Here is a 25,744-nt window from a genome sequence, read left to right as displayed (position 1 = left end):
TTCAGATGACACAGATCCACAAAGAATTCGAAAGCAAAACCAATTTTGATCAACTTAGATATCTACTGGGTGAAATACCACAGTGTACCATCACAGCAGCAAAAAGTGTGATCTGTTGCCACAAAAAAAGGGGCAACCAGTGAAGAACAAACACTATTGTAAATACAACCCATATTTATGTTTATTTATTTTCCCTTTTGTACTTCAACTATTTGCACATCGTTACAACACTGTATATAGACATAATATGACATTTGAAATGTCTTTATTCTTTTGGAACTGCTGTGAGGGTAATGTTTACTGTTCTTTTGATTGTTTATTTCACTTTTGTTTATTATCTACTTCACTTGCTTTGGCAACGTTAACATATGTTTCCCATGCCAATAAAGCCCTTAAATTGAAATTGAGAGAGAAAGAAGGAGACAGGGCGGGAGAGAGAGTGGTTGGTAGGGAAGGGAGGCCGCAAGACACAGATAATTTGCCACACACACACACGCAGAGAGAGAGAGAGTCAGTACCTAGGTGATAGCAGAGTGAGTAGCACCTTAAGTGGGCTGTGTGTATTTTTTAATTAAAATAGTACCTAACGGTAAACTAGAGAGGTGAGTGGTGATTGGTTTAAATACTGCAGGAGGGAAAGGCTAACTCAGTTCACTTGCTAGTGATCCTATGTATGGGGCCAGGAGTTTTTCCTTACCATGTGATCACAGTTGTCCCTTTCAGGTCACATGGTCAGGGAAATTAAAGTCATTGTATATCCATGCATTCTCTTGTATATCCATGTCACAGCTTTTTGTTTACCCACCAATCACTTCCTGTATTGGATTGAGTCAAGGGTTACAAGCTAAAAGCAGGAAACAGGTCAACCCCCCCCACAATTCTTCATTTGCACTCAACAGAATGAAACAGAGAGGGAGAGAGAGAGAGAGCTGTATCCTAGCTGCAGTTCCAGTTCTCCTAATAGAGCTGATTATAGAGCCTGCAGCCTGAACTGAGTCTCACAGACAGCCCTAATTCACCAGCCACAGCTGCACTGCCTGATAACACAGCACCGCTTCGAACAGAATAGGGGAGTGGGTGTGTGTGTTAGAAGGGTAAAGGAGAGAGAATTAGAGGAAGGGTGTGTGCATGTGTTTATACAGTAGATGGAAGGAGAGACCGTGTTGAGACAGAGACAGGTTAATCAACACCATTTTTATATACCAGTGGTGAATGAAGTCTGACTATAGAGCCATTGTGAAAGAGAACACTGAGACTTTTTATCAACTCTTTCCTCTTAATCACCAGGTTTATTAAGCCCTAAATACATTATTTCTACCAATTCTATTTTTCTGTGCACTTGGTAATCTTCATGTTTTTTCCAACTCAAGGTCCATCCATTATTAATGAAGGAATTCTATGTATGCCATTCAGCTTTTATCTAATGCAATTTACAGTACAGGGAGTTCATACATTTGAGTGATTCCAGCAAGAATTGAACCCACAGTCCTGGCGTTGCTAGCACACCTCTCTTACCAACTGAGCCACACATTCATTCAGCATTGCAACAATTCCCTCACTCACCCAGTCTTTCTGTATTTTCTAATAGTCCCATGTAATACTCAGTGTATTTGTCTAACAGTGAGAGGAAGAGGTGTCTAGGGAGATGGAACTGCCTAGTCATGGAAATAACTCCCTGTGGCTCAACATTGACAGGGAGAGGGTGAGGTGGAGTGGAAAAACGAAGGATGGCTAAGCATCAGCACCAAGTCAACCATTTCAATTAACTCTCACCAGGGAGGTGTAGGGGGTACTGGCACAACAGGTGTGTCTGCATGCCCTGTGTATGTGCATTGTGTTGACTCTAAGCTGAGGGAAAGGTACTATACCTTACAGCGCAGGTACAGATCTGAGGGCTTTTGTAAGATTTGACTTCACAAGGTAAGAATGGTCTCGGAGTCTTGTTTTTCCCTTGAAAAACATAATCTGTGTCATATCTTAATCTGGAGACTAGTTATATAAAACTGTGATTGGAAGCTTGAAAATACACTTTTGATGAAATATGTAGGATAATGAAAAATTATACTTTACTTTCAATACTGCAACCTTTTTTTAACTCGTCAAACTACAGCAAAACATGCCAGTGGTCAACTATTAAGACCTGTTTGTGTGATAAATGTTGAACTGAAAGTGAAGGACCCCCAGTGAAGGTGAATCTGCCAGACCTCTGGAGGACAAGTGAAACAGCCCTCTCCTTGAGGTGAGGTGGAGTGGGCCTAGCTGTCCTCTGTCCTTTTTATGGTGGGGTTTCTGTTGTGATGAATTATGCCACCATCAAGGGGTGAGGCCAGGGGGAGGAAACTGATAGAACAGGTCTGCTAAAGAGGTGGAGCTTACAGGGACAGGGACTGTCTCCCTCCTCAACCCCTCACCCTCGCTCACCCTCATCTCTCATTTATCACAGCTCACAACTCTAAGGCTAGCTGGCGGAACAAGAATGGTTCTAAAGTGCCTTTTCTAAATGGGTCGATACATTGGCCCTGTGTTCAATCGGACAGAGCACAGGAGAACCAGAAAAAGTCAATCAATGTCCTATGTATTTACTCTGATGCCATGTCAATTTGATACGCATTGCGGATAATGGCACACACACACACACACACACACACACACACACACACACACACACACACACACACACACACACACACACACACACACACACACACACACACACACACACACACACACACACAGAGGAAGCCTGGAGATAGGCAGTGATGTGCTGAAAGGAAGGTTGAATCATCTCATTCCAGGAAAGTATTGATGCATGCAGTTCACATAAAGGGATCCTGGCTGCAGCAGAGGAAGGCACTAATAGGATTCATATTTTCCTGAAAATCTACCAAGTTTCAATGCCGGGAATAATTCCAATTTATCCAGAGAGTCCCGGGAAGTACTGCAAAAATAGAAGTGCCCATTTAAAGCGTTTAAAACCAAGATATCGTCCCTATGCCAGGCCAATAAGAGGGGCTTTGCACCACCTTGTAGGCTTGGTTGCACCACTATGTAAAGATTTCAGAGAAAGTGAATCTGATATTTAATAGTGATAAGAGTAACTATCTTTGATCGCTAGAGACATTGTTGTGAATTGTGAAACAGGCAGTTCATGTTCCTCAACTCATTCAGCACTAGGCTATCTCGACACAGAGCGTTCAGGACGCACAGCGTGCACCCTGAGTATAGCGTTGTCAAATTATACAAACTTTGTAATGGCAGTCAATCAAAAGTTAAATGACAAAAGTTGCTAAGCTTGCTAGATAACCTCCTTCAATGACAGAATATCTCCTATATTTGGCAAAATCGAGTTGACGATTATGCAGATAGCAGATCAACTCATGAATAACAGGGAGATGAAGAGTGAAAGTAGTTGCAATATCAAGGTATCTTAACCCAGACCTTCTCTCATACTGTTTGTTGATCACACGTTCTATACTGAGGCTCTCATATGGGCAGCAGTACGAGACAGACCAGAGAAGCTCTCATATGGGCAGCAGTGCGAGACAGACTAGAGAAGCTCTCATATGGGCAGCAATACGAGACAGAGCAGAGAAGCGGGGAAAATGTTCTAGCGGTATTTTGACATACTTAGGCAAGGGACGTGCTTTCATAATGCAACCTATGAATTACAGAATAGAGTTAGGAATTTTCATGCGAGACAGGAGTCAGCATATTGGGTTTCAGTGAGATTGGGGCTGGACGGGAAAATAACCTCTGCTCTAGGACAGGAGATGTTTTCCCTCATGTCTCTGAATTGTTAACATACTTCATGTCTGTGACAGAGATGACTATGTAGTGAATTGTGCATAGGCCTACCAAATGTTTGATTATCTGAAGAGTCACAATGACAACGCAAAGAGGCACGCGTTCTTTTCTAGGCTATACTCTAGGGGTTTCCTGTATAGGGTTTATTAACTACATTCGTGTCGGTTATGCTGTCCAACAGTGTCAATTATGTGTGTGCTTTGGATTTAAGCGACTTTGTGTGAAGTAAATACGCTAGGCTAAAGGCTTCGATGCGACAACCTGTTTGATTATGTGCTATTGTATTAGTTGATAATCTGCTGCTGTGGAACTGCATTAGTGCGACATTGGGGGAAAATGTTGTAATTTCCCGGGTCTTGTCATTACATTTTTTCAGGAAATGTGAACAGTGTTCCCAGGGCCGTCCCGGGATCCCGGTTATCCATGTTAATCCCTAGAAGGTACCCGCTGCAGCCACTCCAATTAGGGCCATGCCCTGTTTAAGCAGCACACCTTGCTGCAGTCAGGCTGCGTTTACACAAGCAGCCCAACAATGTTATTATTATTTTTACCACTAATTGGTCTTTTGGCTAAAGCAATTAATTGGTCTAAAGATCAGAATTGGGCTGCCTGTATAAACACAGCCTCAGAGCTCTATTGCATTCGGTGGGTCTCCAGCCCAGTGACTATCTCAAAGACTATGGACCTTTTGATTAAATGTTTTTGATAGACTGAACAGTCAAATGGTGGCAAGAGATATTTCAGTTAAAGTTTTGACCTCTGTTGAGTTATTAAGTGCTTAAACAGTGATATATACTCTGATTTGAGCGAGACCTTTTATTTAGCAGTTTGAATTCTGCTTTCAAAGTGATAAAACAGCAGAACATTTTCATGTTTGCACCGGTCCTTTGGCTTCAGTGTCCCGGTCATGCGCACGCACACACACACACACACGCACACACACACACACACAGGCACACACACACACACACACACACACACACACACACACACACACACACACACACACACACACACACACACACACACACACACACACACACACACACACACACACACACACACACACACACACACACACACTGTGCCAGATGATGGCCCTGGTCCAGGTTTGTGATGATCCATCAAGGATGTGTCAGAACAGCCAAACCATGATTAGTTTATGCTTATGATTTAGGGTCTGCAGTGTTGCTGCAGACCCCACATACACACAATATTACAATTCCTGTGCAGCCCTGGCCGTAGATGCAGAACCATTAGCTGTACAGGACCAGTGGAACCACACCCTTGTTTTTGAATTCTTTCTTTTTCTTTTCAGTTGATTGAACAGTTCAACTTTGAGACATGGTGACAGAATATGTCACAAGGTTAATGGCTTGTTTGTTAGAACAGATTCTGTTTGTGATTGTACTGCTGAATGGAGCTCTGTGTGGAAATGTGTTAGTAGAACATCCTGACCTAGCTCCTCTGGTTGAGTGGGGGATTTTTGTTTGTCATGCTCTTTGATGGGTTTGCGTGTGTGTGCGTGCATATGTGTCGGTTTGATGGTCTGTCTCCGGCTAAGGTCAACAATATTGACTGGGATTTGCCAGTAATGACATGGAAAAGGTACACATACCACACACACACACATAACTGTATCATACATTGATTTGTATTGCATGTCCTCTGAGCCATCTAATAACACTTCTGAAAGGTTCCTGCAACATTGTAACAATGACATTGAAATATAAGAGCAGCATTCCCTTGATCTGAAACCAGATTTGAACCCTCAGATCCAGTACAGTATAGGTCGTTGTCAATAAAACGTCACAATACAGTGCACAGCGTTCGATTTGCCTGCTGGGGTGCAAGGAGACCCCCACCTGTAATTTCAGATATGTGAGGGTAGCCCATCCATTTGGCATGTAGCTACACTCTTAGATAAAATGTGCTATATAGAAGCCTTTGAAGAACCCTTTTTGGTTCCAGTTAGAACCTTTTTGGTTCCAGGTAGAACATTTTTGGGTTCCATGAACCCATCGGGTTCTACATGGAACTCAAATGGGTTCGACCTGGAACCAAAAAGGTTCTAACTGGAACCAAAAAGGGTGCTCTTATGGGGACAGCCAAATAACCCTTTTGGAGCCCTTTTTTCTAGGCAAACAACATGCCATTAGCTTGCTTCATCAGAGATTAGGCTTTTGGAAAGAGCTTAACATCGGCAAGTCCTCGTGCTGTTAAAGTTGTCAGTTGGACTACTGTCATCACCGCTATAGATGGCAAGAAAGTCAAACAATATTTGGATATAATGCCATTTATCCCCTGAAAGTTTGCTTGTTATGTAGCTAGCCATATTGACTTGATCTGTTTAGCTAGCTAATTTGACGTAGTCCATCAATGTAGCCTATCATGACGGCCAGCAGCAATCGTGATTAAACACTCTTAGCAACAATGTAGAAAATGGGATGTTAGGTAACTTCGCTAGGTAGGCCTACATAGGTTGAAGAAAACAGTACCTTAGGTCTACTTACCGCTGTATGTGTAGCCAACTGTACAACGTTTCTACTAGTAGCATGCAAAGTAGACATTCTCAGCTCACAGTGCATCTGCAAATGCCCCCTTCTGCTGCTTGACAGACAGAGCCCACAAAGGAAGGGAAATGAACCTAAACGACTAATACTTGTCAGGTATAAGTAACTTTTATTTTATATCACTCAAATATCCAATTAATGGTGGCCGATATTGTGCAATATCATGAAGCTACCCTCATTTATCTGAAATGACATGATCAATTGATGTTTACTGATTGTGAAAAGCATGCAGTTACTTGCTCTATAACTCTGATGATAGAGATAAATGTGCGCAATTGTTTTGCATGGAATAATCGGAAATGTGTCATTCTGACTACGCTCTTCAAGAGGTGATGCTATTACAACCAAATACTTAACATTTATATAACAGTCCTTTCAAAACTGCACGCAGTTTTCAATGGTTTTAGTGGAGCTGGGAGTCTTCTTTCCCCCCAGCAGGCAAATCAAAAGCTCTGCACATTATTGTGACGTTTTATTGATGATGACCTATAGAGTCAATGAGATGCACAGGCCTTAGGGCCAGATTTCGACTTAAAATATATGCTTTTTCTACGCATGTCTTTCCTACGCACTTCTCAGTAGTTGGTATTCAGACTTACGTTATGCAAGTGCGTAATGGGCTTTGCAGGCGCGGTCCCCTTGCAGGCACTAAATACATTTAATTCAACCGCTGAAAACTCTCCCACTTGATGGCCAAGAGATTTTTCATTCAATAGGGTTTTCAGTACATTTATTGTCTCTGTTTCAGCACCAACTGGTAGATTATTTATATATATATATATATATTTGTATACATTTACATAAGTTTTCAGACCCTTTACTCGGTACTTTTTGAAGCACCTTTGGCAGCGATTACAGCTTTGAGTCTTCTTGGGTATGACGTTACATGCTTGGCACACCTGTATTTGGGGAGTTTCTCCCATTCTTCTCTGCAGATCCTCTCAAGCTCTGTCAGGTTGGATGGGGAGCGTAGCTGCAAAGCTATTTTCAGGTCTCTCCAGAGATGTTCAATTGGGTTCAAGTCTGGGCTCTGGCTGGGCCACCCAAGGACATTCAGAGACTTGTCCCGAAGCCACTCCTGCGTTGTCTTGGCTGTGTGCTTAGGGTTGTTGTCCTGTTAGAAGGTGAACTTTCAACCCAGTTTGATGTCCTGAGTCCTCTGGAGCAGGTTTTCATCAAGGATCGCTCTGTACTTTTCTCCATTCACCTTTGCCTCCATCCTGACTAGTCTCCCAGTCCCTGTTGCTGAAAAACTTCCCCACAGAATGATGCTGCCACCACCATGCTTCCCCATCGGGATGGTGCCAGGTTTCCTCCAGACGTGACACTTGACATTCAGGCCCAAGAGTTCAATCTTGGTTTCATCAGACCAGAGAATCTTGTTTCTCATGGTCTGAGAGTCTTTGGGTGCCCTCCAAGCAGGTTGTCATGTGCCTTTTACTGAGGAGTGGCTTCCGTCTGGCCACTCTACCATACCAAGACCTGATTGGTGTAGTACTGCAGAGATGGTTGTCCCTTTGAAAGGTTCTCCCATCTCCACAGAGGAATTCTAGAGCTTCTCCCCCGATTGCTCAGTGTGGCTGGGCGGCCAGCTCTAGGAAGAGTCTTGGTGCTTCCAAACTTCTTCCATTGAAGAATGATGGAGGCCACTGTGTTCCTCAGGACCTTCAATGCTGCAGAAATGTTTTGGTACCCTTCCCCAGATCTGTTTCTCGACACAATCCTGTCTTGGAGCTCTACGGACAATTCCTTCAACCTCATGGCTTGGTTTTTGCTCTGACATGCACTGTTAACTGTTGAACCTTTACATATACAGGTGTGTCCCTTTCCAAATCATGTCCAATCAATTGAATTTACCACAGGTGGACTCCAATTCAGTTGTAGAAACATCTCAAGGATGATCAATGGAAACAGGATGCACCTGAGCTCAATTTCGAGTCTCATAGCAAAGGGTCTGAATACTTATGTAAATAAGGTATTTCAGTTTTTAATACATTTGCAAAAATGTCTAAAAACCTGTTTTCGCTTTGTCATTATGGGGTATTGTGATAGATTGCTGAGGATTTTTATTTATTTAATCAATTTCTGAATAAGGCTGTAACCTAACAAAATGTGGAAAAAGTCAAGGGGTCTGAATACTTTCTGAAGGCACTGTATATTTTTTTGTTGGTACTTTTACCCCCTTTTCTCCACAATTGTTAGCTACAGTCTTGTCCCATCACTGCAACTCCCCTACGGATTCGGGAGAGGCGAAGGTCAAGAGCCATGTGTCCTCCGAAACACAACCCTGCCAAGCTGCACGGCATTTTGACATACTGCTTGCTTAACCTGGAAGCCAGCTGCACCAGTGTGTCAGAGGAAACACCGTCCACCTGGCAACCAAAGTCAGCTTGCAGGTGCCCGGCTGCCACAAGGAGTCGCTAGAGCGCGATGAGACAAGGAAATCCTGGCTGGCCAATTGTGCTCCGTATCATGGGTCTCCCGGTCACAGCCGGGTGTGACACAGCCTGGGATCGAATACGGGCCTGTAGTGACGCCTCAAGCACTGCAATGCAGTATCTTAGACCGCTGCTCCACTCAGGAAGCTTAGGCACATTTTTGGGTTAGGAAATGTACAGTGGGGCAAAAAAAGTATTTAGTCAGCCACCAATTGTGCAAGTTCTCCCACTTAAAAAGATGAGAGAGGCCTGTAATTTTCGTCATAGGTACACTTCAACTATGACAGACAAAATGAGAAAAAAAATCTGTCCTCCACTCGTTACCTGTATTAATGGCAACTGTTTGAACTTGTTATCAGTATAAAAGACACCTCATCTTTTTAAGTGGGAGAACTTGCACAATTGGTGGCTGACTAAATACTTTTTTTGCCCCACTGTATGTATCCAATCCATGAAATATTGGAAAGTGGAAAAAAGTGTACAATAAGTTTTGAACAATAGTGCTATAAATCTACTCTAATCCTCACTAATCATGGAACTGTATGACAACGGTCCAGTCATTGTGAACCCTGTGCCAGGCTCCAGGTTTAACCTGCTAAGTGTGGTCTGAGTTCTATAATGATTCAAATAGGCTACATGTCCCAAATTATTGCACAACTTGTAATACGGTAGCCTAATATGATCCACTAATGCTAGCGATCCTCAGGAACACCTCCACAAACCCTACAGAGGAAAGAAAGGTAAACAGGATGGAATGATGCAAAATGTAAGATACAAATTGAAGCAAAACTAACACTGAAGTGACAGGTGTAAATGCATGTGGGTATTACTGATGAGGGGGGTTCTAAATGGACATATGGAATTGTTTTAAGATGGTCATACTATGGATCATTTAGCTATTTGATTTAGAATTTTAGGACCCCCTTAATAGGTGGTTTGAGATGCATCCAATGCAAAAAACAGATATTTCTAGATTAAACTGACTGATTTTTAAAAATTATGTTACTTAGAATTGCGTGCGTCAATCGACTATAGTGGGTTAACATGATACAAATTGTAAAATAAAACAAAAAATCCTGGGTATATAATTAAAACATTCTAAAGCGCATTCAGCCCTAGAAGCCTATAGCTTGGGTCTCCAAATTTAATCCATTCAAATTATGAGGGCATACAATTTAAATTCTGAATAACGGCACAGCTATTTATTGCCTACTTCACTGTGGAAAGGGGAAATATCTAAAACAATTGCTTTGTGTATTTACAATCCCCTTCTCCTATCAGATTACTCATTTACATACAGTAGCTCTTATGAATTTATAAATTACAGTGCATGAAGAATGCTGTTATTTTATCGGAAAAAAGAAAGTAGGTGCTTTTTCCACTTGGAATCGGCAGGTTCGCTCAACCTTATTCATGATTTTCTCTTGCGTAAAGGTGGAATTATTAGGTAATTGAGTCAAGGTCAGAATATAGCGTGTCTGTAGATACACCTTCATTTCTTAGATCTCCACCCTGAACGAATAGCGGGTGAATAGCTTGCTATTCTCATGCTTAAGCTCAAGGTCAGAATACGGATAGATTTATGTGCACTTAACTAGGGTCGGAATCGGCCCCTTAGTGAATAGATAGATGCCACAGTTTCCCAATCATATCCTTATGTAGTTGTCTAACTAACACACACACTCAGACCGCACCCACTGCTTATTGTTTTACCCCCTCCAGGCACTGACTGAAATGTACTAGGGTTGTCACGATGCCAACATTTTATTAACGATACTATACCAGGCCAAGTATCACGATACGATACCAGGTAGTATCGAGATGCCACAGGGAAAATGTGTCTCCGCTGTGCATCGTGGCACACAACTTCCGCATCATGCATTATTTTCCAGAGAACTCATAGCCCCTCATTGATTAAACCTTACACAATGATTCACATGTCATTGTGGCAGTAAGCAGAACAATAATACATGAAACTCTCATTATTGTTTTGTGGTTCTTTTGATCGGTAGATTGAAAAATTCAGTAGTATTATAAGAAACAGTACAATGGTATTCATAAATCTTGGTATCATAAGTATCATAGAGTTTTGGTACTGTGATATTACCATGGTACCGGTATATCGTAAAACACTAAAGTGTACACGCACGCACACAGGAACACGCATTCACACACTGATATCCATATCAAGTGCGTGGAAGCATCCATCCATATGCATGAGGAGAGCTTTATTTAATCCCTACTGTTAATCACTACTGCTTGGTCAAAGGTAGGTAAAGGTTGCATTACAATGGAAGAGTAATGGTCAGAGTGGGAATTCATCAGAAATGACCCCCACCCACACTGTAGACTTAACACCAAGTACATGAGGCCTGCTTTTTATTTAATTTTGTATTTGATTTAAGATTTATTTAACTAGGCAAGTCAGTTAAGAACAAATTCTTATTTACAATGACGGCCTACCAAAAGGTAAAAGGCCTCCTGTGGGGACAGGGGCTGTGATTAAAAATACAAAGAAATATTAAAATATAGGCCAAAACACAGATCACAACAAGAGAGACACCACAACAATACATTAAGAGAGACCTAAGACAGCAACATAGCATGGCAGAAACACATTACTTCTGCATGTTTGTTCAGTTAAACAGCTCTGTTGAAGATGCTGCAGATTACAGATGGAGTACTCCTGGTAAACATGCTGAGCTCTGAGCATTAGGTCCAAACAGATCACTTTCCCACGAGCACACCACCCACATCAACCAATACTACATCACTCCCCCGCTCCTCCCTCACACACACACACACACACACACACACACACACACACACACACACACACACACACACACACACACACACACACTGCAGTGTAAGCAAAAATAATGTGAGAACACCAACAATGTTTATCATAAATTTGGTGAAACAAGTTCATCTAGAAACCTTGATCTCTCTGAAGATACAGTACAATGTCACTGCAGCCAACTAGCAGCATCAATCAGTCTGATAGATGTGTCACTTTGTTTATTTATTGATTCAACTCTCCCTGGATGGCACAGATTGGAAGTTTCACTGGCCTGCCTGACCTTCACATCTCTTGTCTTCTTCAAGCCCAGGCCTAATGGGTGTTTGTGTGTGTGTGTGTCTGTGTGCACATGTATGTGCCTGTGTGTATGTGTGTATGTCAAATTTCAATCAAATGTATTCATAAAGCCCTTCTTACATCAGCTGATGTCACAAAGTACTGTACAGAAACCCAGCCTAAAACCCCAAACAGCAAGCAATGCAGGTGTAGAAGCATGGTGGCTAGGAAAAACTCCCTGGAAAGGCAGAAACCTAGGAAGAAACCTAGAGAGAAACCAGGCTCTGAGGGGTGGCCAGTCCTCTTCTGGCTGTGCCTGGTGGAGATTATAACAGAACATGGCCAAGATGTTCAAATGTTCTAAGATGACCAGCAGGGTCAGATAATAATGATGAGAGTGGTTGTAGAAGGTGCAACAAGTCAGCACCTCAGGAGTAAATGTCAGTTGGTTTTTCATAGCCGATCATTCAGAGTATCTCTAGAGAGTGGAAAACAGCAGGTCTGGGAAAAGGTAGCATGTCTCGGTGCATGCGCGATCGTGTGTGAAAGAAACAACCATCTGACCTATAATCCACTTTTTATGCATTAGTGTCATCCTCTGAGGCTCCTAATGTGAAATAGCCTCTGAGGCTGTTCTGACTGAAGTTTGAGTTCTCTCTGAGTTATCAAGTGTCTGTGCTTTGATGCTGGTTTTTGATAGGAAATCATCCGTTAGGGCCAGTTAGTGGCTCTTTGGAACTGAGATTGTGGTTTGGTGCTCCAATTGACCTTTTGACACAGATGGCAAGGACTCTGAGACACCTTGCTGCCTGCCTTGCTCCGGACTTGCTCCAGAGACCATCTTTGCTTGCTCTCCCCATTTGACCACCTCCCTCCGATGACCACTCAGGCCATGCACTTTCCCGCCCCTCCACATGACCTTCCATCTCATGCATGATGTTGTTGTTTTATAAATTGCTTGTATTTTTTGTGTTGCTTTAAAGCGCTTTGAGATTCATTGTGTAATGAATAGCGCTATAAAAGTTACATTTATTATTATTATTATGATGTTGATCTAGTTCCTCACAGCTTCTGTTTGTACCTGTGAGTGTGCGTGTGTATGTGTGTGTGAGGTTTTAATGTTACACTCTTTTGAAAAAAGGGTTGCAAAGGGGTTATTTAGCGGTCCCCATAGGATAACCTTTTTGGTTCCAGGTAGAACCCTTTTTGGTTTCAAGTAGAACCCTTTTTGGTTTCAAGTAGAACCCTTTTGGGTTCCATGTAGAACCCTCTGTGGAAAGGTTTCTTCATGGAACCTAAAATGGTTTTACTTGGATCCAAAAAAGCTTATTCAAAGGTTTCTCCATTTTAGGTTCTAGATAATACCTTTTTTCTAAGAGTTTATTTTCTGTGTTTGTATCTTCCAGAGGGCAGATGAGGAAGTGGTAGTGGACCAAGGAGGAACCAGCTCAGTCCTCAACATCCACTATGAGAAGGAGGAGCTAGAGGGTGAGACACCTGACCACCTCATTAACCTTTATCTGTGTGTATGTGTGCTTAACAATTGAGCTCATATATTTTTCAGCACAGGAGTCGGGCGACCACTGTTCGTATGCAAGTGTGTATATATATTTGTGTGTTTGTATGAGCATATTTGCATGTGTTAGCACAATATTGTGTACCACGCAGGTTTGTTCATGAGAGAATGCCAAGTGTGTCTTTCTTTCTAGTGTGTGTAAGTGTGTATGTGTTTGTCCATCCCTGGCCATGTTCTGGTTCAAATGTATAGAGATCTACATTAATAATGGATCCGCCAGGTAGGCCTGGGCAGGTTGAGGGGGGTCTACTCTGTCATTGGTTTGTGTGTGTGTGTGTGTGTGTGTGTGTGTGTGTGTGTGTGTGTGTGTGTGTTGTCTCACTTGAGGAGAAAGCTGGATAGAGAACTGAACACACCCTGATGATTTGACTCTTCTAACTCTCCTATAACACATTATTCTGACAACCTTCTTATAGTATTAACGGGTAGCTGTCGACTCACATCAAGTACATTTGCACTGAATGTTTATCAAGGTAGCTGACACGTGCACACACACGCACATGCACAAACACAGACACAAACACACGCACACAGCCGCCAACATGTGGCTGGCCAAAGGCTGTTGTGTCATGCATTATTCATGACTGCCTAACAGATGAGATTGGGCAGATTCAACAACTTCAACAGCTGCTTGATTCCTGACTGCTGTGAGCCTTTAGAACTTGAACTCTTATTTACTTCATCCTGTCCTTAGCTGTTTTACCTGTCCCATTGTGCTGGATGAGCTAAATCATCAGCTAATTTCTCTGAGTTTTTATAGTGCTGATGTGAGGGCTATTAAATCTGTCTCTCTCCCTCTCTCTGATCCACCTCTTCTCCTCTCTGTTCCACCTCGCTCTCTCTCCAGGCCACAGGACTCTGTTTTTGGGGGTGAGTATGCCCATGGGTAGACAGAGCCACCGCCACCACCGCCCCCATGGCTCACGCCACCGCAAGAAGGACAGGAGGGCAGGGAACGCTACGCAGCAGGACGAGGAGGGAGAGGGGGCCTCAGCCTCTCATGGTGACATACACACACAAACTTGTTTTCTATCCTCGAGGAGACCTAAAATTGATTTGCATTCAAAATCAAATTTTCCCTAAACTTAATCATAACCCATAACCCTAACCCAAATCCTAAACCTAACCCCTAACCCTAATTGTAACCCTAACCCTAAACCTAACCCCTAATCTTAAAATAACATTTGTCCTCATGGGGACGTGGGAAATGTCACCAGGAGGGAGAATCTTCCTTGTTTTATTGTCCTTGAGGAGACTTTGGGGGATTTTAGGTCCCCATAAGGGTAGAAGAACAAGACCACACACACAATGTACACTGTACACGTGCAGCAATTTGACTATGTTCAATCCAAACAGCGTCATGTGGAATTTCAATGAAATCCTATATAAATGTTTCTGTGTCCATGAATGAACATGGACACTAACTGTACATCATGTCCAAGGTTGCTGGCTGCTGGTCCATGTGGGGGACATTTCTCTGCAGTTCTATCCCTGAGGTTGTTCTATGGGAAGCCATTCACATGTGTAGGCTGACCGACGTGTTTATATTTCCTCTCTGTTAGAGAGAGGATGGTAAACAAATCAAGTCAATACTGCAGCACAGGCCAGGCCAGGCAGCTAGCCCAGTGGTGTTAATCCATGTCACCTTCACAGGGCTGTGGACACACTGCTAATGCAACCTGCCTCAGCACCCCAAGCTAATATGGATAAGCATGCTGATTAGGCAGCCCAGAGCAGGAACTGGCACGCATAAAACACACAAACACACACACACACTATTGTGTCAGTGTCAGGGGACAGGGGGGTTCCATCTGCAATATGGTCTGAAATACTGTAATATCTTTGAGGTCAACAAGATTTAAGTCAATAATCCCTCCATCAACACAGGCAGGAAACAATTGTAAATATCTAAACAGTCCATCTCCTATCATTATTTACTCTGCTTCTCTTCTCTTCCCAACCCACACATCCTATCCTACTACCTCTGCTCCCACCATTATTTCCTCTTTCTCTATCGTTCTATCATTCTCCCTTTTCCATCTCTCTTCTACCCAAATCTCTATCCTTCCTTTTCTCTCCTCTTCATCGCTCCTCTGTTCATCTCTCTTCACCATCCCTGCCCTGTATCCCTCTCTCTTCCCTCTTAATATCTCTCCCCTCATCATCTCTCTGTATCCATCCTTCTCTCTCTCCTCTTCATCTCTCTCACTCCATGTAGACACTCCATCCCAGCGTGTCCAGTTCATTCTGGGGACAGAGGAAGATTCTGAACATGTGGCCCACGAGCTCTTCACTGAGCTGGATGAGATCTGTGTCAAAGAGGGCAAGGACGCAGAGTGGAAAGAAACTGCCAGGTCAGGGAGGGACATAGGAGTGTGTGTATACGTGAGGCTTGTGAGAGTCCCTACATTGCTTTAACCGCTAAACATCTCTCTCATCCCTGTAGGTGGTTGAAGTTTGAGGAGGACGTGGAGGATGGAGGAGAGAGGTGGAGTAAGCCCTATGTGGCCACGCTGTCCCTCCACAGCCTGTTTGAGCTGCGTAGCTGCCTCATCAACGGCAGTGTGCTGCTGGACATGCAGGCCAACACCATCGAGGAGATCGCAGGTTAGTCAGACCAACACACAGACAGGGAAGAGCCTGTGGTCCAGACACATGTATGACTCCCCACCAGAGACAGGGGTTCAATTCCCATATCTACCTTCCCTCACCCTCTGATCTCACATCTTCCAGAATAACGTGTCAAAATACAAACAAAGTATAATAAAACACTACACAGACAAATATCTTCAATCAATCAATATATTGAACAGGAATCAAAAGTCCAGTTCAAGAATAGGTTAAAAAAAAGCACACACAAAACATCACCTCAACAGCTGCTACTAACAGACCAATTACAAATTCCCCAAAGAAAATATGACATATGTACAGTATTAGCTTTACATTGACAAGGAAATTGTCACCATATTGCTAGACTAGTCCCCCGCCCCCATAATATATAAAGTCATTACAGTCAAATGAGAGATGATGATGATGAGAACTTGCATGCACTGTGATGCTGGAGGGCTAGAGCAGTGAACTGTGTCTATCTCACACTGGCCTGACATTTCACCAGATGGACTGAGGGTGACAGGCTGAACAGGTGGCACCTGTCACCTGCACCTGTCTGTCTAGATGATGTAAGAGCATTGTGTCTAACAGCATACAGAGACGGTCTTATCTTATCATGCATGACATGATAAGACACAACAATGAATATGCAGCCATGGTGGTGGTGTGCTCCACACCTCTGCTGATTATTCTCTGCAATCACACCAATCACACTTCAGTGCTGAGCGATTAGTGCTTTTTGAGGTCGGTTCAGTTTCAGTTCGATTATGACAAAATAATCATGGTTTTCGGTTTCATTTTCCTGCTCATTAAAAAAAATAGTCCTCCCTCATCTTAAATGGCACTGACCACCACTGTTAGTTACAGAGTCTATGGTTGTTTTTGTGGTGTGTCCTGGTGCAGATATGGTGTTGGACCAGCAAGAGGCGTCCCATGAGCTGGACGACAGTGTGAGGCTGAAGGTAAGGGAGGCCCTGCTGAAGAGACACCACCACCAGAACGAGAAGAAGAGGTCAGGCCATCACCAGCTCATCCCTGACATGGTGCGCTCTTTCGCCGATGCCGGACGCAAGCACTCTGAACCCCACATGGACAAGAGCGGTGGGTACCAGGAGAGAAGTGTGGGAGGAAGGGCAGAGAGAAGGGAAGGGGAGGATAGAAAGCAGGTTGACATTTATTCTCATGAATCTTGCCCTGGAGGCAGAGCTGATTTCCGCTAAATGGGCCAGCTGCTAAGTTAAAATTGGCTATATCGTAAAAATTCATGAAAATACAAATGTGCTTTTTTGTCCTAATTTAATTAGGCTAGCAGTGTGGTTACGGTTAGGGTTATGTAAAAAGTCTGATTGTATTAATTGTGTCTGTGCCAGTCAGTGGCCACTCTGCAGAGCTACTTCTGCAGGGCTACTTCTGCAGAGCTACTTCTGCAGGGCTACTTCTGCAGAGCTACTTCTGCAGAGCTACTTCTGCAGGGCTACTTCTGCAGAGCTACTTCTGCAGGGCTACTTCCAGTACATGAGTCACTCCAGTAAATACCAACATGCTGATGGAAAGGGGGGGAAAGGAGGGAAAAGGTGAGGAGGAGGGAAAAGTGAGAGAGGAAGTGAGGGAGGGAGTCAACAGGTGGATGACAGATAGAAAGAGTGGGGAGAGTGAGAGAAAGAGAGTGGGATGTAGTAACTAATCAGACAGCCTTCTATGATGTGTCAAAAAGTATCATTGAAACTTCCGTTAGTTGTCTGCCAGGAATCAATAAAATTGTTCCCAAAGACAAAATGTCTGATATATTAGCTGAACAACAATTAGTTTCGCTCTCTTGGCAGTTGACCAGAAGTGCAGAGGAAAGTGTACCAACAGCACCTCACACACACTCCTCCACACCGCTCTGATCCCTCAGGTCCAACTGTCTCCCCCCAGCCTCCCATCACCAACATAGAGATAAAAAATGGAGCCAACCACGACAACAGCCAAGTGGACCTTAGCAAGGTACGTGTGTGTGTGCGCGTGTGTTAGTGTGTGTGTGTTTGGTACCACGGTGAAGTGACTCACTGCTGTCTGGATCAGAGAGCTGTGAAGATCATACCAGACACACAGAAACAGAGAGAGAGACAGAGAGACAGAGAGAGAGAGAGAGAGAGAGAGAGAGAGAGAGAGAGAGAGAGAGAGAGAGAGAGCGAGAGAGAGAGACTCACTCTTAGTCTCTCATTGATCTAATCCTTATGGGAGCCAATTCGGCTTTCTCCTTGAACAGCAAATACTTCTGTCTAAGGAAAAGTGGCCAAATATAGACAAATGCATATTGTACAACAGCATCCAAATTAAACTCAACACCATACATATGGACCTAGCCATTACAGTGACTTGCACACCAGTATAATATAAACAATGTACAGTGTTACACAGACCTCAGCACACAGACATCCCCTGACTTGCTGACTGGGTAATACTGTGTGGCTGCTATGCACCATCCTGCTGGAATCAGTCACTGGTGCCAGTCAGGGAACATCTGGGCCACACAGCGCCCACCAGGGAGGAGCAGGGGTACTACACATTGTCTTATTATTACTGAGCCACATCCTGTCCCAGGCAGCCTTTATCATATATAACATTATTCAGCTTTAAGGATGCATCTCAATACTATATAGTGGTTTAATCTCCTTGTCTCCTTCCCTTCACCTGCTCTGATACGCATCATCAGACTGGTGAAAGCATATTCCTGATTCTGTATCCACTATGTGTTCTCAGATCAGTACAGATGAAGATGAGGAGAAGAAGTCAGGTTAGACTAAGGACTAGAAACCCAAGGCCTGAACTCATATAGTAATACTGTAAAAAGATACACAAGCATAGTATAGATACATAGACAAGTGTGATACTGCAGCTAAGGTGGGGCAAAAAAGTATTTAGTCAGCCACCAATTGTGCAAGTTCTCCCACTTAAAATGATGAGAGAGGCCTGTCATTTTCCTCATAGGTACACTTCAACTATGACAGACAAAATGAGAAAACCAAATCCAGAAAATCACATTGTAGGATTTTTAATTTATTTATTTTCAAATTATGGTGGAAAATAAGTATTTGGTCAATTACAAAAGTTTATCTCAATACTTTGTTATATACCCTTTGTTGGCAATGACAGAGGTCAAACGTTTTCTGTAAGTCTTCACAAGGTTTTCACATACTCTTGCTGGTATTTTGTCCCATTCCTCCATGCAGATCTCCTCTAGAGCAGTGATGTTTTGGGGCTGTTGCTGGGCAACACGGACTTTCAACTCCCTCCAAAGATTTTCTATGGGGTTGAGATCTGGAGACTGGCTAGGCCACTCCAGGACCTTGAAATGCTTCTTACGAAGCCACTCCTTCGTTGCCCGGGCGGTGTGTTTGGGATCATTGTCATGCTGAAAGACCCAGCCACGTTTCATCTTCAATGCCCTTGCTGATGGAAGGAGGTTTTCACTCAAAATCTCATGATACATGGCCCCATTCATTCTTTCCTTTACACGGATCAGTCGTCCTGGTCCCTTTGCAGAAAAACAGCCTCCATGCAGATCTCCTTGTCTCCTTCCCTTCACCTGCTCTGATACGCATCATCAGATCATCAGAAGAAGATTGGGAGAATGTCATATGGTCAGATGAAACCAAAATATAACGTTTTGGTAAAAACTCAACTCGTCGTGTTTGGAGGACAAAGAATGCTGAGTTGCATCCAAAGAACACCATACCTACTGTGAAACATAGGGGTGGAAACATCATGCATGGGGGTGTTACTTTGGTCCCAGCTCTCTGCAGGTCATTCACTAGGTCCCCCTGTGTGGTTCTGGGATTTTTGCTCACTGTTCTTGTGATCATTTTGACCCCACGGGGTGAGATCTTGCGTGGAGCCCCAGATCGAGGGAGATTATCAGTGGTCTTGTATGTCTTCCATTTCCTAATAATGGCTCCCACAGTTGATTTCTTCAAACCAAGCTGCTTACCAATTGCAGATTCAGTCTTCCCAGCCTGGTGCAGGTCTACAATTTTGTTTCTGGTGTCCTTTGACAACTCTTTGGTCTTGGCCATAGTGGAGTTTGGAGTGTGACTGTTTGAGGTTGTGGACAGGTGTCTTTTATACTGATAACATGTTCAAATACAGGTAACGAGTGGAGGACAGAGGAGCCTCTTAAAGAAGACATTACAGGTCTGTGAGAGCCAGAAATCTTGCTTATTTGTAGGTGACCAAATACTTATTTTCCACCATAATTTGCAAATAAATTCATTAAAAATCCTACAATGTGATTTTCTGGATTTTTTTTCTCATTTTGTCTGTCATAGTTGAAGTGTACCTATGATGAAAATTATTGGCCTCTCTCATCTTTTTAAGTGGGAGAACTTGCACAATTGGTGGATGACTAAATACTTTTTTGCCCCACTGTATGTAGCCTACTGTGGCAGTATTTAGTACTATATTAATGGCTTTTTGTCTATAGGTCAGGGATTTAGTTGAAGCATTCAAAAACCTCCTTCCTCTCCTCTCCCAGGTGGACATGCACTTCATGAAGAAGATTCCTACAGGAGCTGAGGCCTCTAACGTCCTGGTGGGAGAGCTGGACTTCCTGGAGAGACCTGTGGTGGCCTTCATACGCCTCTCCCCTGCCGTACTGCTCACTGGCCTCACTGAGGTCCCCATACCCACCAGGTAGTCTACTGTGTGTGTGTGTGTGTGTGTGTGTGTGTGTGTGTGTGTGTGTGTGTGTGTGTGTGTGTGTGTGTGTGTGTGTGTGTGTGTGTGTGTGTGTGTGTGTGTGTGTGTGTGTGTGTGTGTGTGTGTGTCCTGCTCACTGGCCTCACTGAGGTCCCCATGCCCACCAGGAGTTCTGCTGTTTTTGGTGTGTGTGTGTGTCTGTCTGTCCTGCTCACTGCCTTCACTGAGGTCCCAATACCCACCAGGTAGTGTTGGTCCTATTCTATGATTCTAATGCATTCATATGATAATGTTAGTAAGAGGGGACACACTCCAGAATGATTATTGGCTAAAAGCAGTTGGTGGCTGAAGTGTGTAGAATCTTCAGTAAATTAACAGAAAATGACAGACGATATTCTGGTCAGATAGGACAGCCACCCGATGCTTTCATAGCATAGTAGCGTTGCATATGATAGCATAGCAGTATCCAGTAGTATCCAGTATTGTTAACCCAGTCACTGTTGCAGGTTCATGTTCATCCTCCTGGGCCCAGACGGAAAGGCTCAGCAGTACCACGAGATTGGCCGCTCCATGGCAACCATCATGACTGATGAGGTAAAGTTCAACAAAAGTCTACATTCTTCCTCTTTAACACTAAACATTCTGGGGGTAAATGGCAACTCTTGGCAGCCCTAGATAGAGTTACAGAACGTTCCAGTTTGTGTGCCAGATCTTTGTCCTTGTTCTGTGTCAGATCTCAGTTGGCACAGACAATTCATTACCTCCTATCTTTATCAGATCGCTCTCTCTCTCTCGTTCTCCCTTCCTCTCTCTCTGTCAGATTTTCCATGATGTGGCATATAAAGCTAAGGACCGCAGTGACCTGCTGGCTGGTATAGATGAGTTTCTGGATCAGGTAACCGTTCTGCCCCCCGGGGAGTGGGACCCTTCCATCCGCATCGAGCCCCCCAAGAGTGTCCCCTCTCAGGTAATGTGACTATGGTAATGTGACTGTGTTAATGTGGCTGTGGTAATGCGACTGTCCCTTTGGCTATATTTTATGTATGGTTTAAGTGATCCATTAAACAATGTGGAGCAAACATGAGCACCAATATGCTAAATTTGTAATGGTTTGTGGCAAGGCTTTTTGAAATTGTGCTGTTTGTTCCTGATTGGCTGCTGTTGCTCATTGGGAGTTGTTTGAATGGTTGTGTGTGCAGGAGAAGCGGAAAATTCCAGGGATGCCCAACGGTACGACCTGCCCTGTGGAAGAGGAGTTTCACGCAGAACATCATGGTCCTGAGCTCCAGAGAACAGGAAGGTATGTAGCACTGAACAACAAACAGGATTAGGAGTTAGGTTTAGGTTTCTGCTGCTGGGGAACTCAATCAATGCATAAGAACAAGGATCTTGCCCACAGTATTGCTATTTCTAAATTAAAGTGCATTTATTGTCTAAATGGAGACAAACAAGCTATTTTTGTTCTTGTGACTTTGACTGAGTTACTTTTGTATTTAACTTTTTATTTTGCCTAATTGAGCTTTGAACTCATAAGGTGATGTATTGATATTGGTACTGCTCTCCTCCCACTCCTCCTTCCCCTCTCCTGTGTAGATTGTTTGGGGGTCTGATCCTGGACATTAAGCGGAAGGCTCCGTTCTATCTGAGTGACTACAAAGATGGGTTGAGTCTTCAGTGTGTTGCCTCCTTCCTCTTCCTCTACTGCGCCTGCATGTCCCCAGTCATCACCTTCGGAGGCCTGCTGGGGGAGGCTACGGAGGGACGCATTGTAAGAACACACACATCCAAATGTGACCGACCACCTCGATTTGGTCTTGTGTTGCAAAATTTGAAATGGTGTTTTTTACATTGGATAAAAGTAGAGACTCTCAGCTACAAAATGGTATATAATACACTGCCGTTGAGGAACAATGGGAAAGTAATTCTGCTTTGAAAGTTGATAAACTTGTAACCCCACTTTTGAGAAAATGGCCCTTGAATATTTTGGTAAACCTACTGTAGAGCTCTTCTTTATCTACACCTATTCAGCATCATTCACACCCCCTTAAGCCTTAGCCCCACCCATCTCTTTAAGGATTCACATGTGAGGCCATGTGCTAAACAAAGTGAGTAAGGTAGTGTAGTAAAAACAACCAAAGATGTCAAGACTAAAAGTGGTGAAAGTAGTAGCCTACAATAAGGAAAAACGCCAGGTAAAAATACACGTTTATCTAGTCCTTTGCTTATATCCTAATCTGACTTTGGTGTAGGTCATGTTGTTTTTCACGTCACCGCCTCTGGTAAACACACAATATAAATCTAAGGTTATTTGTCACATGCACAGGACGCAGTAAGTGTAAACATTACAGTGAAATGGTTACTTGCATATTTGCATAGTAGCAATATTAAAAATAGAGAGTGTCTAGTGTCTATTTTATAAATATTTTATAATTATTATATGATGCTTACCCAAACACACTTGTCTAAATTGATGGCTCATGTGAAAGAAATGTAATCCGTAATCACCCCCAGACACACCTGGCTAACATGATGGGTCATGTAATCATCTGGCCAAGTGGAGTCTTTTGTTTAGACATGTAGCTAGCTAGCTAAACAATGAACTATAATCCCAATGAAATGAAATGCTGTAGTATGAATCTGCAGGTAGCTAAAGCTAACCAACTAGGTTCAATGTTATAACTAGGCCATAGGCTCTAACTAGCAATGCACATGGTTTCTGAGATACAAATAATATTACTACACAGATCATACACGTAACGTTAGCTAGTGTGCCAGCAAGCTAACACTAGCTATCTAACAGAATGTTTTAACTTGCAATAAAAAAAAGTGACTTTCTGGCGAAATTAGAAACTTCTAATATCTGAAAATGTAGCTAGACTCAAACCCGTGTATACATGGAGGAACTCTTCACGACAGACTGCAGGTTGCAAGATCAAATGCCTGAGCTGACAAGGTACAAATCTGTCATTCTGCCCCTGAACAAGGCAGTTAACCCACTGTTCCTAGGCCGTCATTGAAAATAAAAATTTGTTCTTAACTGACTTGCCTAGTTAAATAAAGGCAAACTAAAAAAAGTAAGTTCTCCTCCTGTGTCATTTCCATTTTGTTTGTGGCTACAGCTTGTTTGGCCCGTTGTGTCAAGTCACTCCATTTCATACTGACCATTTGCAAAAAGTAGTTTGATAGCACCTGCTATATTTAGGGCAGCAATGTTATTGAGAGCAGTAGCAGCACTTTTGCAGTTCTCCATGGCTAACGTTATATCTTTAAAAAAAGAGCTGTGGTAGCAAGGATTATATACACATACTGAGGAGCTCATGTTATAGACAGAAGCATGCTACATGGCAGACCAATCCAAACTCATCTCTCGGTATATCCAGCCCATCCATTATCTCAGCAAATCATGGCTATCAGGAAGGTTCCTGTCTTTTTCCATGGCTAAACCAACTAGGCTTGTAATTTAACAATTGTATTCGTATTTACAGATGGTATACAAGTTTGTTATTAAGACATATCAAAGTCCACATGTTCACGAAGGCATTTCTGCAACAACAAAAATACATTTTGATCAACAACAAAAAACATATGTTCAAATGCCTATCCTGTGAAGTAGTGACATGCTACATGCGCCTACCTTCCTGAAACGGGTCACAAATATGTTCACACACACTCACAGACCCCTGCACCGGTGGTGCACGGGTCAGCTGTTTGTTCGCCTGCCCGCAATTGCTAATAACCCATCCGCAAATGTGCAACTATATGTGATAAAGTGAAAATCTGAGGCCCACACCCGGCCCTAACCTGCTAATATAGAAAATGCACTTTAGGCTACAGTCAGAATCGGAGGGACGTTTTGTTATAGCCTGAATGAAAAATGTCGATTTTGTGCCACTGGCCTACAGGGTGGAATTATGTTTTAAGAAATTTTTACAAATTAATAAAAAATTAAAAGCTGAAATGTCTTGAGTCAGTAATTAGTCAACCCCTTTGTAATGGCAAGACTAAATTAGTTCAGGAGTAAAAATGACCTTAAATCACATACAGTGCATTAGTAAAGTATTCAGACCCCTTGACCTTTTCCACATCAATCTACACACAATATCTCATAATGACAAAGCAAAAACAGGTTTTTAGAAATGTTTGAAAATGTATTAAAGTAAATAAACTGAAATATAACATTTCCATAAGTATTCAGACCCTTTTGGTCAGTACTTTGTTGAAGCACCTTTGGCAGCGATTAATGCCTCATTTTCTTGGGTATGACGCTACAAGCTTGGCACACCTGTATTTGGGAGTTTATCCCATTCTTCTCTGCAGATCCTCTCAAACTCTGTCAGGTTGGATGGGAGCTGCACAGCTATTTTCAGGTCTCTCCAGAGATGTTCGATCGAGTTCAAGTCCGGTCTCTGGCTGGGCCACTCAAGGACATGGGCCACTCGAGACTTGTCCCGAAGCCACTCCTGCGTTGTCTTGGCTGTGTGTTTAGGGTCGTTGCCTTCACCCCAGTCTGAGGTCCTGGGCACTCTGGAGCAGGTTTTCATCAAGGATCTCTCTGTCCTTTGCTCCATTCATCTTTCCCTCAATGCTTACTAGTCTCCCAGTCCCAACATGTACCAAAGAAATTAACTTTATGTCCTGAATACAAAGTGTTATGTTTGGTGCAAATTCAACACAACACAACACATCACTGAGTACCACTGTTCATATTTTCAATCATGGTGGTGGCTTCATCATGTTATGAGAATGCTTGTCATCGGCAAGGACTAGAGAGTTTTATTTTGGATAAAAAGAAACGGAATAAGCTAAGCACAGGCAAAATCATAGAGGAAAACCTGGTTCTGTGCTTTCCAACAGACACTGGGAGACAAATACAGATTTCAGCAGGACAATAACCTAAAACACAAGGCCAAATATACATTATACTGTAGTTGCTTACCAAGACGCCATTGAATGTTCCTGAGTGGCCTAGTTACAGCTTTGACAT

The 25,744-nt window shown here is 43.0% G+C and overlaps 1 protein-coding gene across 1 annotated transcript in view; it reads left to right on the top strand.

Moving 5' to 3' along the window:
• Positions 1-25,744, top strand: part of slc4a8 (solute carrier family 4 member 8) — a 53,237-nt gene that overhangs the window by 13,650 nt on the left and 13,843 nt on the right. Inside the window, exons 2-12 of the mRNA XM_024427404.2 lie at positions 13,301-13,382; positions 14,318-14,473; positions 15,689-15,824; positions 15,917-16,077; positions 16,984-17,181; positions 17,978-18,066; positions 20,597-20,754; positions 21,267-21,354; positions 21,581-21,727; positions 21,960-22,060; positions 22,354-22,528. Coding sequence (XP_024283172.2) covers positions 13,301-13,382; positions 14,318-14,473; positions 15,689-15,824; positions 15,917-16,077; positions 16,984-17,181; positions 17,978-18,066; positions 20,597-20,754; positions 21,267-21,354; positions 21,581-21,727; positions 21,960-22,060; positions 22,354-22,528 — 1,491 coding nt within the window. The remainder of the gene's footprint in view (positions 1-13,300; positions 13,383-14,317; positions 14,474-15,688; positions 15,825-15,916; positions 16,078-16,983; positions 17,182-17,977; positions 18,067-20,596; positions 20,755-21,266; positions 21,355-21,580; positions 21,728-21,959; positions 22,061-22,353; positions 22,529-25,744) is intronic.

Source organism: Oncorhynchus tshawytscha, linkage group LG07, assembly GCF_018296145.1.
Source record: "Oncorhynchus tshawytscha isolate Ot180627B linkage group LG07, Otsh_v2.0, whole genome shotgun sequence".
Lineage (NCBI taxonomy): Eukaryota > Metazoa > Chordata > Actinopteri > Salmoniformes > Salmonidae > Oncorhynchus > Oncorhynchus tshawytscha.
The sequence above is the reverse complement of the archived record's forward strand: the minus strand, read 5'-3'. Positions and strand labels throughout refer to the sequence as shown.